Here is a 15,161-nt window from a genome sequence, read left to right on the forward strand (position 1 = left end):
TTCCCAAAATAAAGGAAGACAAAGGAAAGCCCTTATTCTTGAATTCAAGTTTAATTCTAACATTAATCCCGACACAACATATATATATATGTGTATGTATATTCATTTTGATTTTCTCCAAATAGGAGGTAATTCCGGCCACATTCTGCAAGTGACAATATATTGAAGTGCATATATATACATGGCAACAGCTTACCATGATTTACATGCATGTGAAGAGATCATGAACTAATAATCTAGAGTGTGCACTAAGACAAGCATCAGATAATCTAGACATGATAGTGACTGTTCCAGTTTTCTGGATCAAAAGTAAATGATACACTATTTAATAAGATTTATGAAATGCCACATAAATATTCAAGGTGTCCAGCGCTATCTAGCTACCATAAACTAGGGCTCTCTCTCTCTCTCTATATATATAGCTATAATTATGTATGTATACATATATAAGAAGAAAACCAAATATTTTGGAGCAGAATGCATCTCTAGATTTGTGTCCTTGGCCAGCACCCCTCGTCATCCAATTGATTTCATCCTTCTGCAATAATGAAGATAAGCATGCAATAAGAGTCAATTATTTACATGTTCCGAGAACAAATTATCATGGCAATTAGTTAACCAGAGAAAATTACATATGTAATTATGTAATTTAAGGGCAACAAGTACAACAATGCGAAGTTTAATTAAGCATCAGTACCAAAGACTAATTAATCAACCAAATACAAATTAAGCTCCAGACCGACTCATCACCTGTAAAGATAATAATCATGGTCACAATAAATTAAAGGGTTTAAATATGTGAGCAGATCCTAATTTTATGAAACATAACGTAGGCAGAAGTGCAAAACTAACAATATACGATACTAGAGAAAAACACGAAGGTGAACCCAAAGCAAACGTAGATGAAGAATACTGCACGTATGTACTGCATGTGCATGGTTCAACGCGCACACACGTATAGGAAATATAAAAATGCTCTTCTTCTATCCCTTAAATGTCCCATATATTCAGCAAACCAGCAAGGTTGAGGGATGTGGAATAATTAAGATATGCTCTGTGGTTAATTTCAACATGCATGTTCCTGCATAGAAGGCATTGGAGATCTTCGAGCTCGAATTAGGGAACTAATTAAGCCAACTATATATATAGCATTCTGTAATAATATTTTCAGGCGACCACGCAGTTTGGTTTTCCATCTTTGACCACCTTTTGTTCTCAATTTCTTTTTCTTTTTTTTATAACTCAGGTGTCCGAACTTTGTCCGCCTAGCTAATTCTGGAGGAGATCGACATTCCCCTGATTCAGCCTTTGAATAAATCGAATTCAGTCTCAAGCTTATACATTTCCAATCGGACACGCGATTAGTCTCACTAAATGAGATATTTTGTTATGCGTTTGTTAAAAATTAAAGAGTTTAAATGCTGCTGAACTTATAAACTGTTTTACCCATGTTTTGGAAAAGCTATACCCCTAGCTTTTCCAAATAAGCTATTTGGTAACTTATTGCGTTGACAAAACAATTTACTATTTTACCCTTCTAAAACTATGATATTTCCTTCTTTGCCCTTAAACATTATTACCTTCACAGTTGTTCCTCCATCTCCTGCTCGTCGTTGGCTTGACACCTCCACTACAAGAAAATAACAGATTTGAAACAAATTTTGAGACATATTTTGATTTTCATTAAAAATTTGAGATGAAATTTTTTTCGTTTTCATCTTAAATTTCCTGTAGTCATCAGTCCCATCTCGACTACCACCTCCAGTCCCATTGCTATTGCTATCGCCTCCATCTCTTTCTTTATCGTCGCCGCCTCCTTAACTACTATCAGCTACCTCATTGCTGTCATCGTCGCCTGCATTGCAGCCACCACTCGTGGCCGTTGGCTCCGTCGCCCTGCCCTTCTCTATATAATATATATATTTAACATATATATAACAAATATATTTAACATTTTTTATAAATTAAACCTAAATTTAAACATAATATTGCATTAATATTTTTTTAAATAATTGTATATAATTTATCAACATATAATGGTAAAATTTTTATCAGTTGAATATTATTTTATAATTTATTTTTATTAAAAATTAATATTTTTATGAATTTTATTTGTATTATTTAGTAACATTTCTATTTTAATTTTAATAAGAAAAATAAAATATTTTATGTTTTAAAACAAAGAGTATTTATTTTTAAAATTTTAAAAATATCTTTATAAGATTTTTTAATTCATAGTACAAAGTTAAAAAATTAGAAAAATAGTTTTTATTTATTTAGAAATTTTCATTTAATAAAAAATTAAAATTAAATAAAAATTTCATTTAATTTTCTTTTTCATCCATTTCATTTCCCCATATATCTAATGATTGACTTATGGTTGTTAAACTCTCAATTTTATGGGTACGATTTTACGATTTTTTGCATCGAAAACCCTTATGATTTTAAAATTAAATTGCACTCGATTTTACAATTTTACATGTCAAAGACCCTCTTACGATTTTACGATTTTAACAATCTTGGATTGACTATCACTAGCTCTTCATTTCTCTTCTAATGACTAGTTATCTCTTTTACCTTTTTTCATTTTCGAAACTCTATAAAAAAGTTAAAAAATATTTTTAAACTATTTTTACAATTTCAAAAATATTTTGGTACCATTTTATAATATTAAAAAAATATCATAAACACGTTTTCAATATGAAAATGCATTTCCGTCCATGAGGATATTAGAAATAGAAAAAAATTAAATCTTTAACTCAAAATTTTTAAATTTATGTTTGTTTTTAAAAGTAAGTAAAATTTTAAATTTATTATTTATATTATGTTTGATTATTTTCTTTTTTAAAAATTATTGTTTGTTTTTAATTAGTAAGTTATGATTCATGGATGATAAAACTTATGTTTATATTTATTTGAATGTAATATAGAATTTATATTGATTTTTGATTGAATAGTTATTTTTTATTAAATATTATATTAACAAAAAAATCTCTATATTTTTTTATTTACACATTTCACCTGTGTTTTCGTTTTCTATTTTTTTTTTAAAAAAAATATTATTTCTCTATTTCTATTTTGTATCATATTTTTTTTCCGTTTCCGTTTTTTTCTGACCTAGCTTTTCACTAGCCATCACTAGCCAGCCAACCATCTCCACCAAACTCTTCTCATATCTCCTACTCTTTTTATTTATTTTTTCTTTAGGTTTGACATCTCCCAAGTCCCAAAACAAATCTATGAGTTGAGCAACTCTACTCAAAATGGAACGGACAAAAGTGAAGAGAAGAAAATTAAAAAATAAAAGAAAAACTAAAAATGTGAAAAGTTATCAAATAATATTTTTTACATTTTTATTTGTTAACATACAAATAACCCAAAAACATTTCGTCTTTTAACTAAAATTGAAGATAACATTATACCCTTTTTCTCTAAGCGTAGGACGTTGGTTGCTTCATGCACTCCACCCCATTATCGGTGGCAAGTTGTGCACCATCACTGAACGTTGATGGATCATTAACCTAATCATTAGCCACACTTCAACTTCCATTACCAACACCGAATCAAACCAAACACATCACACACTCGAACCCGCTCTATATATCTTCTTCGCCGACAACCAAAATCCATGCACAACTATATATCAAATTTTCAAGCCCCCCTCACCAAAATCCATGCACAACTTCCATTACCACCACCGAATCAATTCATGCAAACCAAACACCTCACACACTCAAGCCCCCTTTATCTTCTGGCCAACAGCCAAAATCCATGCGCAACTATCAAATGTTCAAACCTCTTTCACCAATATAACCATATCCCTCAGGTTTCATTACCAACAACCCAATATCATGCTCCATCACCCAAAAGATAATCTATATTCATCGATTCAATCCAGGCCCTAACCCCTTTATGACTCATCCCTAAATCTTGCCCATTATCTAACTTTCTATATAGTAGTTTCAAAAGCATTCCCCTAAGACAAACCCCTCAATACTCGTCCCAATATTTAATCATCTCCCTATCAGTTTGATTTATGCCCTTGGATCTTGGCATGTTGATCTCTAAAATCTATTATCAGGCACTCACCCTTGTTTTTGATAGTAGGTAGACATATATTTCCCTCTTTCCCACTCCTTCATCATCAATTAATGGTATCTCTACTTGGACTCTCAACGAGGGCGTTACTATTAAAACTCTCAAGATAAGTTGACCCCCAATGTTCTTCAACAATGGAACCCTCAAGTCTCTGTTGCCTTTAATGAACAAAGAGAACCTCATTGAAGCAATTGGACCATAGGATCTGGAGATTCAAGACAACAATGAAGAAGCTTGTTGTTGTAAATAGGTGCTAGGCTTGCGACATTTGGTATTTGGTATTTGGTTTTTACCTTCTTCTAGCCATGCTTTGTATCCTGCTGATTTTTAGCTTGGTTTGTTTGTTTTATTTACTTTGGAGGTTGGCTATCTTTTATTTTGTTTGTATTTCATGGTGGCAATCCTACTAGGATTTTGGCTTTGGCTAGCTTGCAAATGACCTACGTGCAGACGGCGACTCATTAGGGACATGTCCCCACCCATCAATGAGGCAAAAGCTAATGCAATTAGCCTCCCATCCATACAATGGTTTTGTTACCTTGAGAATCTTTAATCCCCTAAATTAAGGTTTGCATAAATAATTGTTGTCTCTAGTCTTTATGTTGTTGTTCCTTGATTTTTTGGTGCATCATTCCCCTCATTTGCTAATTACCTAGCTTGGTTTGTTGTTGTTTCCCATCATTTGTTGGTTTTGACCTTAATGCCCATAAAAAAAAAAAAAAAAAAAGATGTTTGTATTTGTTAATTGAATGCAAAATAAAAAAAAAAAAATAGAATATTAAAAGTTGTATCGAATGAACTTCAAGAATGCATATATTACATATGTACAAAGGATAAATTACTGGAAAAGATGTAACCTTCAACGCAGTATCTTGTAAACTTTGGTGCTTGATTTAAGAAAAATTCATTTTTTTTCTGTTTTACTAGGTAATAGTGTCCTTTATAAGAGATTATTTTGTTTCTTTTCACTAAAATAAAATTAAGAGAACAAATAACTAAAGGCACAAGGCCACACCCCTAATTAGAAATGCATTGAGATAAGCTTAGGTCAACACTTCAAAGAGCACAAACCCAAACTATTAGCCTAATGAAACAAATTCACAACAAAGAAGACACTTTATTAAAAAAAAAAAAAAAAAATAGAGAGGAAGGGCCGAAGCTGCATGAAATAAAACAAATTGAAACAAGTCTGGATAGAAACAAAACAAAAGAAATTGCACAACCATACCCAAATTAGAGCACATATTGTCAAAGCAGCAAGCCAAAAATATAGAGATGCATTCCACAGTCTATCACAAATTTGAAGATGAGAGGCTTTGGGATCCCATGGTGAGACATCAACAAAATGCCCATTACGCTCTCAAAAGCTCTCTTGAGATGTGGTGGCTAAAGAAAGTGCGTAGGGTTGCCAAAACAAGGCCAATGATGAGGGACCATCAAATAAAGGGAATGTTATAGTGATCGAAGCTAGCGGTGAAGCTTTCAACCAGAGACAAAACTAATGAGAGACCTGTAGGTAGATGCCCCTAACAAGAGCAATCATTGTGTTAAGTAAGCATAATATGCTAGAGGGAGAAGACAAGTTGTTGTGGCTGCAGCTAAAGGAATAAGGTGGAGAGGTGTTTGTGCGGGAGTATTACAAGATGTGGGCATAGAAAGGAAAAATTGAATATTAATGGTTAGGGGAAAAAAATCAATGATTAGGAAAAGAGATACAGATGGAGATCGGGATAGGGAAATTACGATGAGAAATCTAAGGTGAGGAAGTGATTGAATCTTCAGAGAAGATCAAAGGTAAATCAAAAACCCTAGGGTTGAAGTGGAGATACCAGGGGAGCAACTATTAACTTGTACACATAATGTGCAAAAATTCATAATTTTGAAATTAAGTTATGATATATATATATATAATAGAAATTATATACAAAATGTTAATATAAAATAATATAATTTAGCATTTTTTGCTGTTGATGAGAAGAAAAATACTTACCAAAGTAGCTTGTAAGTAGAAAAGTCCTACGGCAACATCATTTTTGTGGCATTATTTTTTGTGAAGAAAGAATTATGAAAATAGTATGTTCTTTCTTTCCTTTCTTTTTTTCTTGTTTGTAGGATATTAGTATTTTCATTTTGAGTTAGGATGTTGAAAAAAGACTTATAAGAATAGATTTGTCTTCTTTTCTAAGTAGATACCTACTTCCTTTAATTAATTTAATGTGGAACTTAAGTCTTTCCCCCTTTTTCTTTTATTATGTTGTCGATGAGAATAATCCATCTCATTTTCTTTTTTCTTTTTTATTTTTTTTGTTATTGATGTACTAGATAAACTCACTGAGCATGTGAAATAACTCACAAATTTGTTTCATTTTTATATCCCAATAGAGTAGAAAATGGGTATTTTGATTATGCGATTGTTAAAGTATGAGAAGTCTGTGTTTGATGCAAAGAGTAATTTTATTGTGTGGCAGAGTACTATATAGAACCTTTTGGTGGAGCAAGGTTTTGAATCGATGAGATTGTTGAAGTATGAGGTGTCTATGATTGATAAGAAGAGTAATTTTGCTCTGGCAAATGACTACTATTTAGAACTTTTTGGTGTGGCAAGGCTTGACGTGACATTGGATGATAAAAAAATCAAGATGATATTGTTAATTAGATTTTTTTTTTTTTGTATTTTTATGCAAATGGGCAACCACTGATGAGAATCTTGGGTTGGGAAAAAAATAATAAATTAATAAGAGTGGTAAAGGCCACTAAAATGGTCGAATCAAGTTTCTAGGCTTATGTCCACCTTAACATTTATTTATATATAATATGAAAAGGTCCAGAGAGTTTGTATGTTATTGGACAACTTTTTGGAAGGGTCTATTAAAGAAACTTTATGATTAGGTCTCTTCTTTCATCTAGGATTTAGTTTTCTATTTAAATAAAAAACTGTAGTTGTTTTTCACATTAATAACTTGCATACAATTATTAGAGAGGGAGCACCTAGCCAAAACATTTGAATTTTCTCCTATTAATTCAATTTAAATAATACCTATTAACAAATCAACTAAAAAAAAGATTCAAATTGTTGTTAAATCCAATATTTTTATAACTCTTTTTTAATTGTATGTTCTGTTTTTTTGGCATTGAATAACAGGTTATATATCCAACAAGAATATCATATAGTGACTAGAAATCCATTCAATGTCGAACACACCCAATCTATTGGCATTGTTGTTCTTGCACTCAATCTCTCCCCCTTCAATCTTTTATCCTATAATTGAACTCTCCTTTTGACACACCCATCCCCGATGACCAAAACCTAACCACAAAACTCAAAACCCTCCTATATTTTTACCTCTAGTCCTCACCTCATGTAAATTAGACAAAGCGCCTCCCATGTTTCCCCTCTACAACACTTCCTATGTTTGTAGTTCCTCTACTCTACTCACCCAAAGTTTGGTTATTTGCAATGGTCTCTAAAAGACCCTTGTTATTGATCATCTAAATAGAGCTGCTAATGATGTTGAGGCCATGGAACCCTAGACAAAGCCTATAAGGGTTTGGGCCCTCTTTGTTGCCATAAATGTCGGAGGACGATAAAGAGCTATCTTCAAATTCATTCCTTGGATTGGTTTGTCAATGCAGATGGAGTTAGGCTTGTGCTCTTCCTTTTGTTAAGCTTCCATGGACAACAATAAATCTCTATTTCTTTGTAGTAGGGTTTGTTGTGTTTTAGGGGATATATTTATGTGGTTTGGCCTATTTTGTTATGTATTGTTGTCAAGCAAATCTCTTTGTCTCATAGCCATTTGGTTGTTAGGGATATATATTATGTGGCCTCTTTGATCATTCTTGCCCTTCACTAGGCTATGATCATTCGAGGTCATTTCCATGCTTTGCATTGAGATTCTTAATTAAGCTATATTTAAGTAGCCTTTCTATCCATGGCATGATTTCCTTGAATATTGTCCTTAAATGTTGTTGAATACTCTCCCAGAACTTTATTGGAAGGCCTGGCCCTTTTATTGTTCTCTTACCTTAAATGTTGTCTTTTCTTGCTTTGATTGTGGCTTGATCTCTTGGTCTTTTTATGTCGTGTCATTGGCTTTTGGTTGTTCATAGGGTCGCAAATGAGCCTACTTTCGTGAGCGGCTCAGTGTTCGACTCTATAAAAGCTTGTTCGAGCTCGCTCATTAAGGTAGCCTAATTTTAAAACTCGATTTGTAAATGAGTCAAGCTTGAATTTAGTAAAACTCGACTCATTAGCTTGCGAGTTGGTTTGATTAGAGACTTACGAGTAGATTTGATTAGAAGTTCGCGATTAGTTCGTGAACAAACTCGTTTATAAATACATTAATAAATTTATTCATAATTTTATAAATATATTATTTTATAGTCAGATAATATTTTAGAGATATATTTTATAAATATATTACTTAACATAATAATAACTTGTTTACAAAATTATTAAGAATGGAGAAATGAAGAGAGAGTGAATTGCTAGTTGCCGCTATTAATTGACATTATTCCATAAATAAATTATTAACTTGGGGCTTGGGGGAGACCCCCAAGAAACCTTACTACACACTACATTATTCCCCTATTCCTTCATCTCTTTTCTACCTCTCGCCATTCACCCCAGTGTTGCCTATTCCTTTTCTTCTCTTTTCCAAGTAGTAGTCGTCACTGCCTTTGCCTGTTCTGTTCCTCACTGGTGACTTCTCCCTTTCTTTTCCTTTTGATGCACTGGAAAGGGACGATGAGAGTTAGATCTAAGTCATGGTTGTGATCAACTATCCATCATTTGTCCTACAATAGTGTGCGACTTCGTGTCTATAACACTCGAGAATTTCTTGAGGACTTAAGTGTAATTTCCATCAAGGCATAAGTGAAATCTTCAGAAGATTAGGACTTAAGTGTAATTTCCATTAAGGCGTAAGTGAAATCTTCAGAAAATTAGGACTATAGTGTAATTTCTCATAGTTATAAGTGACCGAATTGACTATAGGGAATGCCTTAAAGTGTAAATATCTAAGGAAAAAGATATGGGATTGACGAGCATTTCAAGCTGTGATATATGGTATCAAAAGAAATCATATCAGAAATAGTTTCGGTATAATTGTGATTTAGGCTGAAAAACTGAATGGTTGTAAAAGACTTTTAGAGAGTCAACAGAACCATGAGGAGACTTTAAGTTTGTAAGTAGAACAACCTTGAAACGGTTTCGTATGGAAACTTTTGGAAAATGGGCCTAAGTATGATTTTTGGGCCTAAGTGAAATTTTTAATTTTAGTTGAAAAAGGGTTGAAAATGAGATTTTTTCAAATTTATTGGGCCAATTGAGAAGCATGGAACTTGGGAGTTCATGAGGTAAAATATCAAACCTTGAGAACTTGAAATAAGGGTCGAAATGCAAAAAAAAAAAAAAATTCAAAAGGGCAAAAGTACAATTTAAGCAAAGTTGTAGTGTGAACATTGCAAATTCGCCGTCGCACTGCCACCATTGAAAATCAGGGATTCCGGCGATGGGACGACTGAGGTCATGCTTGGGGGAGGTTCATCGTAACCTAGGAAGCTTGGAGGCCAAGTCTTAGCCTTTGATTGGTCGAAAAATGGCCGATTTTTGCTATAAATAGGGGCAGTGGGTTTTAAGGATTTGATACTCAAATTTCTTGTGTTTTGGAGTGTTTTAGAGGGATTGGATAGAGAGCTTTCATTCTTGAGGTGGCAAGGATCATTTCTGGAGAGTTTGAAGCGTTTTGGTGTTGGTTTAAAGGGGTTTTGAGAGGTGACCGAAAAATCACAAATTTTGTCAGAGCTGGACCTGTAACCGGTCATTTGGAGTGCTTTTAGTGGTGTTTTCAGGCTAAAGAGGGTACCCCTAAGATCGTCTTGAAGAGTACTTCAAGGGGGTGGGATCAGATCAGGCATCGGATCAATCGCCGATGGCCGGAGCCAGAGAAGACAATCGGCGCTTGTAGAACACGTGTTGGTTATTACGAGTAATACACACGCCAGACGCGTGAGGGCGCGTGAACCATAGGTATTTTTTGAATTTTTTTAATTATTTTTGAGAAATTATTTTATAATTTATCGTGTTGGAAAATTTGAGAAATTGTTTTAGGAGCTATTTATTTTGGAATTATCAAGGGAAAATAGGAATAAAATAAGTGAAAATTATGGAGAAATTGAAAAAAATAGATATTTATTCTTTTGAATAGATATGATGTCTAGGGATCGTTGAGATTCAAGGTTGAATAATAATACGATTATTTGAGGCCTAGCATGTGAATCGAGATTGGGCACAAAAATCGAGGTGTTCTGAGATACTTTCGAGGTGAGTGGTTCTATTCTAAAACTTGGTTTAATGCAGGTGTTTTGACCCTAGACTTTATATGATTTCATGCAAATGGTTTTGTTGCATGTGAATGATTTAACCTATGGATGGTCGTTTTCATGTAGGAGGTTTGTCCCAAAATATTTTATACACGTGCATTGAATTTTGTGCGATAAATTATGTACATTGAAATGTTGTTTTATATGATATATTGAATCATGGTATGTGGTATTGTCATGTTTATGTGTTGTCCATGTGGGATGTTGCTTTGATAGTGTAGTCGTAATTCCCAAGGGTGTTTGTTAGAATAACGTATAGGGGTATCCCGTGTCGTTGTGCTTGTCGAGATGACTGCCTAGGATTTTGTGCCGGATAGGTTTACTAGGAAAGTTACACTAAGATATCTGTTTGTCCATAAGAAGTGTGAGATGTCAACTTGTGTTGTGACACTTGAGTGATAGCACTAGGGATGTGTGCCAAGGAAAAATGCCTACTTGTGGCAAGGGTTGAAAGTGGACACCACCTTGGATGCCTCAAGTGGCGGGGCTGAGAGTGGACACCACCTTGGGTTAGCTTAAGTGGCGGGGTTGAGAGTGGACATCACACCAGGTACCTTTGAGCGATAACATTGTTTTCGAGGGTGACGTGGATTCCTAGAGATAATGTTGATCTTCTTGTGGCCAGGGTTTGTGTTGACTTGATCCGGAATACTTTTGAGTGGAAACGTAATCTCTAACATGATAGTGGGGTGATTCTCTGAGTTCTTGTGTTGACGTTGATCTTTCCGTGTTAGAAGTGGTAATGATGGTTTTCTGTTATGTTAGGAAGAGGCGTTGACGTTACCCTCTTAAGTTAGGACTGTATTACACTTCAATGTGGTTGTGTTGCTTTCAGGGAGATTGTTCTTTTCCTGTGGTATGGGTTAAACGCTGTGTGAGATTCTCTTGGGCTGAGACATATCGGGATATGTCGGTTTGTTTCATGGTCTTGTATATATTCATGAAAATATTTTTGAACTCTCATTTAGATGATTTAACATCCAATTTGGACTTTGTCCTTGAAATATTCAAACAATCCAAGTGAAAGCAGCAGCGCTAAGAGAAAATGGATTGTCGAGATGTAGCTGTTGGTTACATAGGTGATCTTTAACATATCTTTGGTTATGTTTGAGGTTTTCTATTGTTACATCTGAGAGATGATCAGACTCTATGTATTTTGTTTTGAAGATAGGTTGTCAAACACTGGTACGGTTTCTTACGTTATGAATAAAGTGAATTCGGTTATGTATCATTTGAGGTTTCGATTTTGCTTTCGCATTTATGATGATGTTACCTGTCTTACCTTATTAATTATTATGTTTGATATTCTTGAGAAGGTAAAATGAGATTGTTGGGGATTAATTTATGTGAGTGTATGTGAAAATTCAAAATATTCTCAAAATCCCGGATTAATGCCAGTTTGGTTGGAGCGAAGTGTTACAGTGTCAACCACGACTGTCCACCTTCTTTCGGTAAAGGTGACCGCTTGACGGTTGTGTGACCCATTCACCTTCTCCAATCGATTTGCCTTTTTTGACCTAAATGACACCTGCAACTTTGCAACCATTCTCTGAGCCCTTATTGAGCTTCTTGATGAGCCAAGCTCGAGTTGGGTTTTAAGACTCGAATTGAGCTTGAGCCCATACACTTACTCATTGAGCCAAGCTTGAGCTCAGCGAAGCTTGGCTCGGCTCAAGTGCAACCCGAGTTGTTCAGGTTGCCTATTGGCTTTAATTTCAAAACTAGTAGAAGAAAAAAAAACCTACAAATTCATTCAGATGAAAGTTGTAAGTAGATTTAGTTGTTAGGTATTTGTTTCTTGGAGGCTTTTTCTTTGGGTTCCTAGCTCGAGTCTCTTAGCATAGTTGACTCTTGTGGGTTTTTATTAATGTATGCGTTATCAAGAAAAAAAAAGTGTTCTTGTCCTAGTAAAATTAGCTTACATCTCTACCAAAAAAGGGGTTGGCTTACATCGTCTTAATTATACTATATCCTTCAAGAAGCATAGATCTCAAAAGTTTGAAGAAACGAATGAGATATATTCATATATTTATATCAAATAACATAGGACTAAGGGGTTTGATACACGAGACAGTGATGGACATTGTGAAATAATGCACCAATGGAACATAATTTTATAATGTTTTGGTGGCCAAAAGGCTTGTAATTTCAATAAATAGTGATTTAATTTAAGATAAAGCAGTACCCCGACCCCATTCATTTTGGTACTGAAATCTCTACGCTAATACATGCCCCTTTATGCAGTATGCATGCAAGGTAAATTTGGGAAGAACAAGATTCAACGACTAGCTGGGAATTACAACAAATTCTGTAGGGTAATAGAAATTAAATGTGGAAAATCACAACCCATACACAAAAAATCACCGCAAAAAATCAGTCTTATAACTGTTTATGTATGTGAAATTCAACTCTTGGTTTCGTCAATTCTGGACTATTTAGCAGTATAAAATACTTTTCCGCTGTTCAATTATAATTTTTTTCCCCTTCATTTTTGCAGCAAATAATTAGATTTTCACTCATTTCGGAATTTTTCTTCAGTTTCTGCCCAACTTGAGCATATGTATGATTGAGTTATTCAGTATTGAACCCCGTCCTACTCTATTATTCTTCATTCAAAATCATGTATAGAACCTAAAAATAAAAAAATCTCGTGTTGAATTCTATTTCTACATGAAGCCCAGCGTATAATTTCATGGTTCTAACTCGAATCTATTGAATCTTTCATTTTTGAATACAAATCAAGGGGAGATTCATCCATGTCCAGGTAAGTTAATCAAGCATTGGATTCTGGGTTAGCAGCACCCACAGTTTCAGACATACCGAAACACAATTATTTGTTCAAGAGCATATATATACACACACGCACACACACATATATGTATATATAAGAGAGCAACTGTGTTCTACAATTGCAAGAATTTAGATAAGTTAACCACAATATCAAAACTTCCAGCCAAGTTTTTATGTAAACCACATGCAAACTATGGCATATCACATGGTCATCCATGGGGGGCACAAAATCGTGCAGAATCCCGAAAGAGCCAAAAAAAAAAACAAGTGAAAAGCAAACATGTCAAAGATAGAATTAATAAATTGGGAAACCAAATAAACAGTGCTTTGAATGATTTGAGAGAGAAAGAGCGAGGAAGAGAGAGCATTGACGTCCCACCTAAATCATAGGCTCTATATTGCTTATAAGGGTGAAATATGTTTAAAGAAGACAAGGGTTTCGTTGGATCGTGTTCATAATCTAAGAAGGCATTCTGCAAATCATCTTATTGGGTTCATTCTTCCTTTAGGGCTTCACTTATGAAAGATATTAATCACCTTTCTGTTTAACCCGAATGTTAATTACTTATCTTTTCCCCGATAAATTACTATATACGAAGCTGAATTTATAGAAACGATCATGCAACTGTGGTATTTATCGATCAGAGTTACCATTTTTTCTGCAGTGAAGCCAAAGTCGACTTTTAAGTAGGCTGTTTGGGCGCCTTCAGCAGTTCATGGCTGGCCTTGATCTGATTCTTCTTTCTCTTTTTCTTCTTGTATGGAATTCCTCTTGCCTTGGCTTGACACTCCTTGACTTCGCGCAAATATACGCGAATAGTTCCATTGCCGAAAGGGTTCGTCTCCGGTGCTCCGCCGTGCTCCTCGTAGGCGGCTCTGAGCCGTCCAATCAGTGCGTCGAGGCTTCCCCAAGCTTGCCGGAGAGGGCAAGTGCAGGGGGCAGGCGGGTCGGGTTGCCCGAAGAAGACGCAGCCATGTAAGTGAACCTTTGTCTTGCCAAATTGATCTAGATACCGAAGAAACTCGAGGACGTGGTTGCAGTTGAACTGGGAGAGAGAAACCGGCGGTCTCTGGTTCTTCAAGTACTGCCCGAAAGTGTTCCAGTCCCGGCGCTTCTGCGACTCGTATCGGCTAAGAGGCGCCGGATGCTGGTGGTGATCCGCGGCACCGGCGGGTCGAGAAGATCCTTCTTCGGTTGACATGATGTATTGTTGGGGACGGAATTCTCTAGCTGGTGTATTTTTAGCAATAATGACTGGGAAGAAAAGGGGAAGTAGATGGAAGGAAATGGCAGTGCAGTGGAGAAAGATGAAGATCACATCTTGAGCCTATTGAGGAGACATGGCATGGGCCCAATTCAAGTGCTTTTGTTCTCCTTTTCCTCCTCCTCCTCCTCCTCCTCCTCTCTCTCTCTCTCTCTCTCTCTCTCTCTCAATTTTAGGTTCTTTCTCAATTAGATAATTAATGGCACTAACCAATAACCACATACCCTTAATTATAATCTATATAGATAAATTATTGGAAACGCCCATGACTAGTACGTACATTTATATCACTAGAATTCATATTTGTTTTTTTTTATTTAATAAGTTTTACAATATATCTTTTTCAGTTGCATCACACACCAAATATTCTATGAACCCCGTGACAAGGGGATCAGTTGGTGCAAAGAGTCAGAGAGTTAGAAGAAGAGATTGTATCTTGTGATTATGGAAAACATGGGCTGCGGATTGAAGTTCACATCTTTCTTAACATTTAAACAAGACTTAACATTGGCCCAGATGAAAGCCATCGAATCAGATTCGATTCTAGAACTTGTTTTAACCTGGAAAGCTTCGGGTGAGAAAATTGTTACAGTCATCATGAGCACTAAGAAAATCTCTCTCTCT

At 35.0% G+C, this 15,161-nt stretch overlaps 1 protein-coding gene across 1 annotated transcript; it reads right to left on the reverse strand.

The window, feature by feature from the left end:
• Positions 1-125: 125 nt before the first annotated feature.
• LOC127795896 (protein LIGHT-DEPENDENT SHORT HYPOCOTYLS 10-like) lies at positions 126-14,725 on the reverse strand. Its single transcript, XM_052327869.1, has 2 exons — positions 13,924-14,725; positions 126-538 (listed from the first exon to the last, which is right to left on the reverse strand). Exon 1 carries the CDS (start codon positions 14,472-14,474, stop codon positions 13,956-13,958), a length of 519 nt encoding a protein of 172 aa, XP_052183829.1. The 5' UTR covers positions 14,475-14,725; the 3' UTR covers positions 126-538; positions 13,924-13,955.
• Between the last annotated feature and the right edge of the window lie 436 nt (positions 14,726-15,161).

The sequence above is a fragment of the Diospyros lotus genome, chromosome 2, assembly GCF_014633365.1.
Source record: "Diospyros lotus cultivar Yz01 chromosome 2, ASM1463336v1, whole genome shotgun sequence".
NCBI classification, from domain to species: domain Eukaryota; kingdom Viridiplantae; phylum Streptophyta; class Magnoliopsida; order Ericales; family Ebenaceae; genus Diospyros; species Diospyros lotus.

What these genes read in the sequence shown, in the direction of transcription:
- LOC127795896 (XM_052327869.1), bottom strand. Translation starts at nt 14,474, where the DNA reads ATGTCAACCGAAGAAGGATCTTCTCGACCCGCCGGTGCCGCGGATCAC.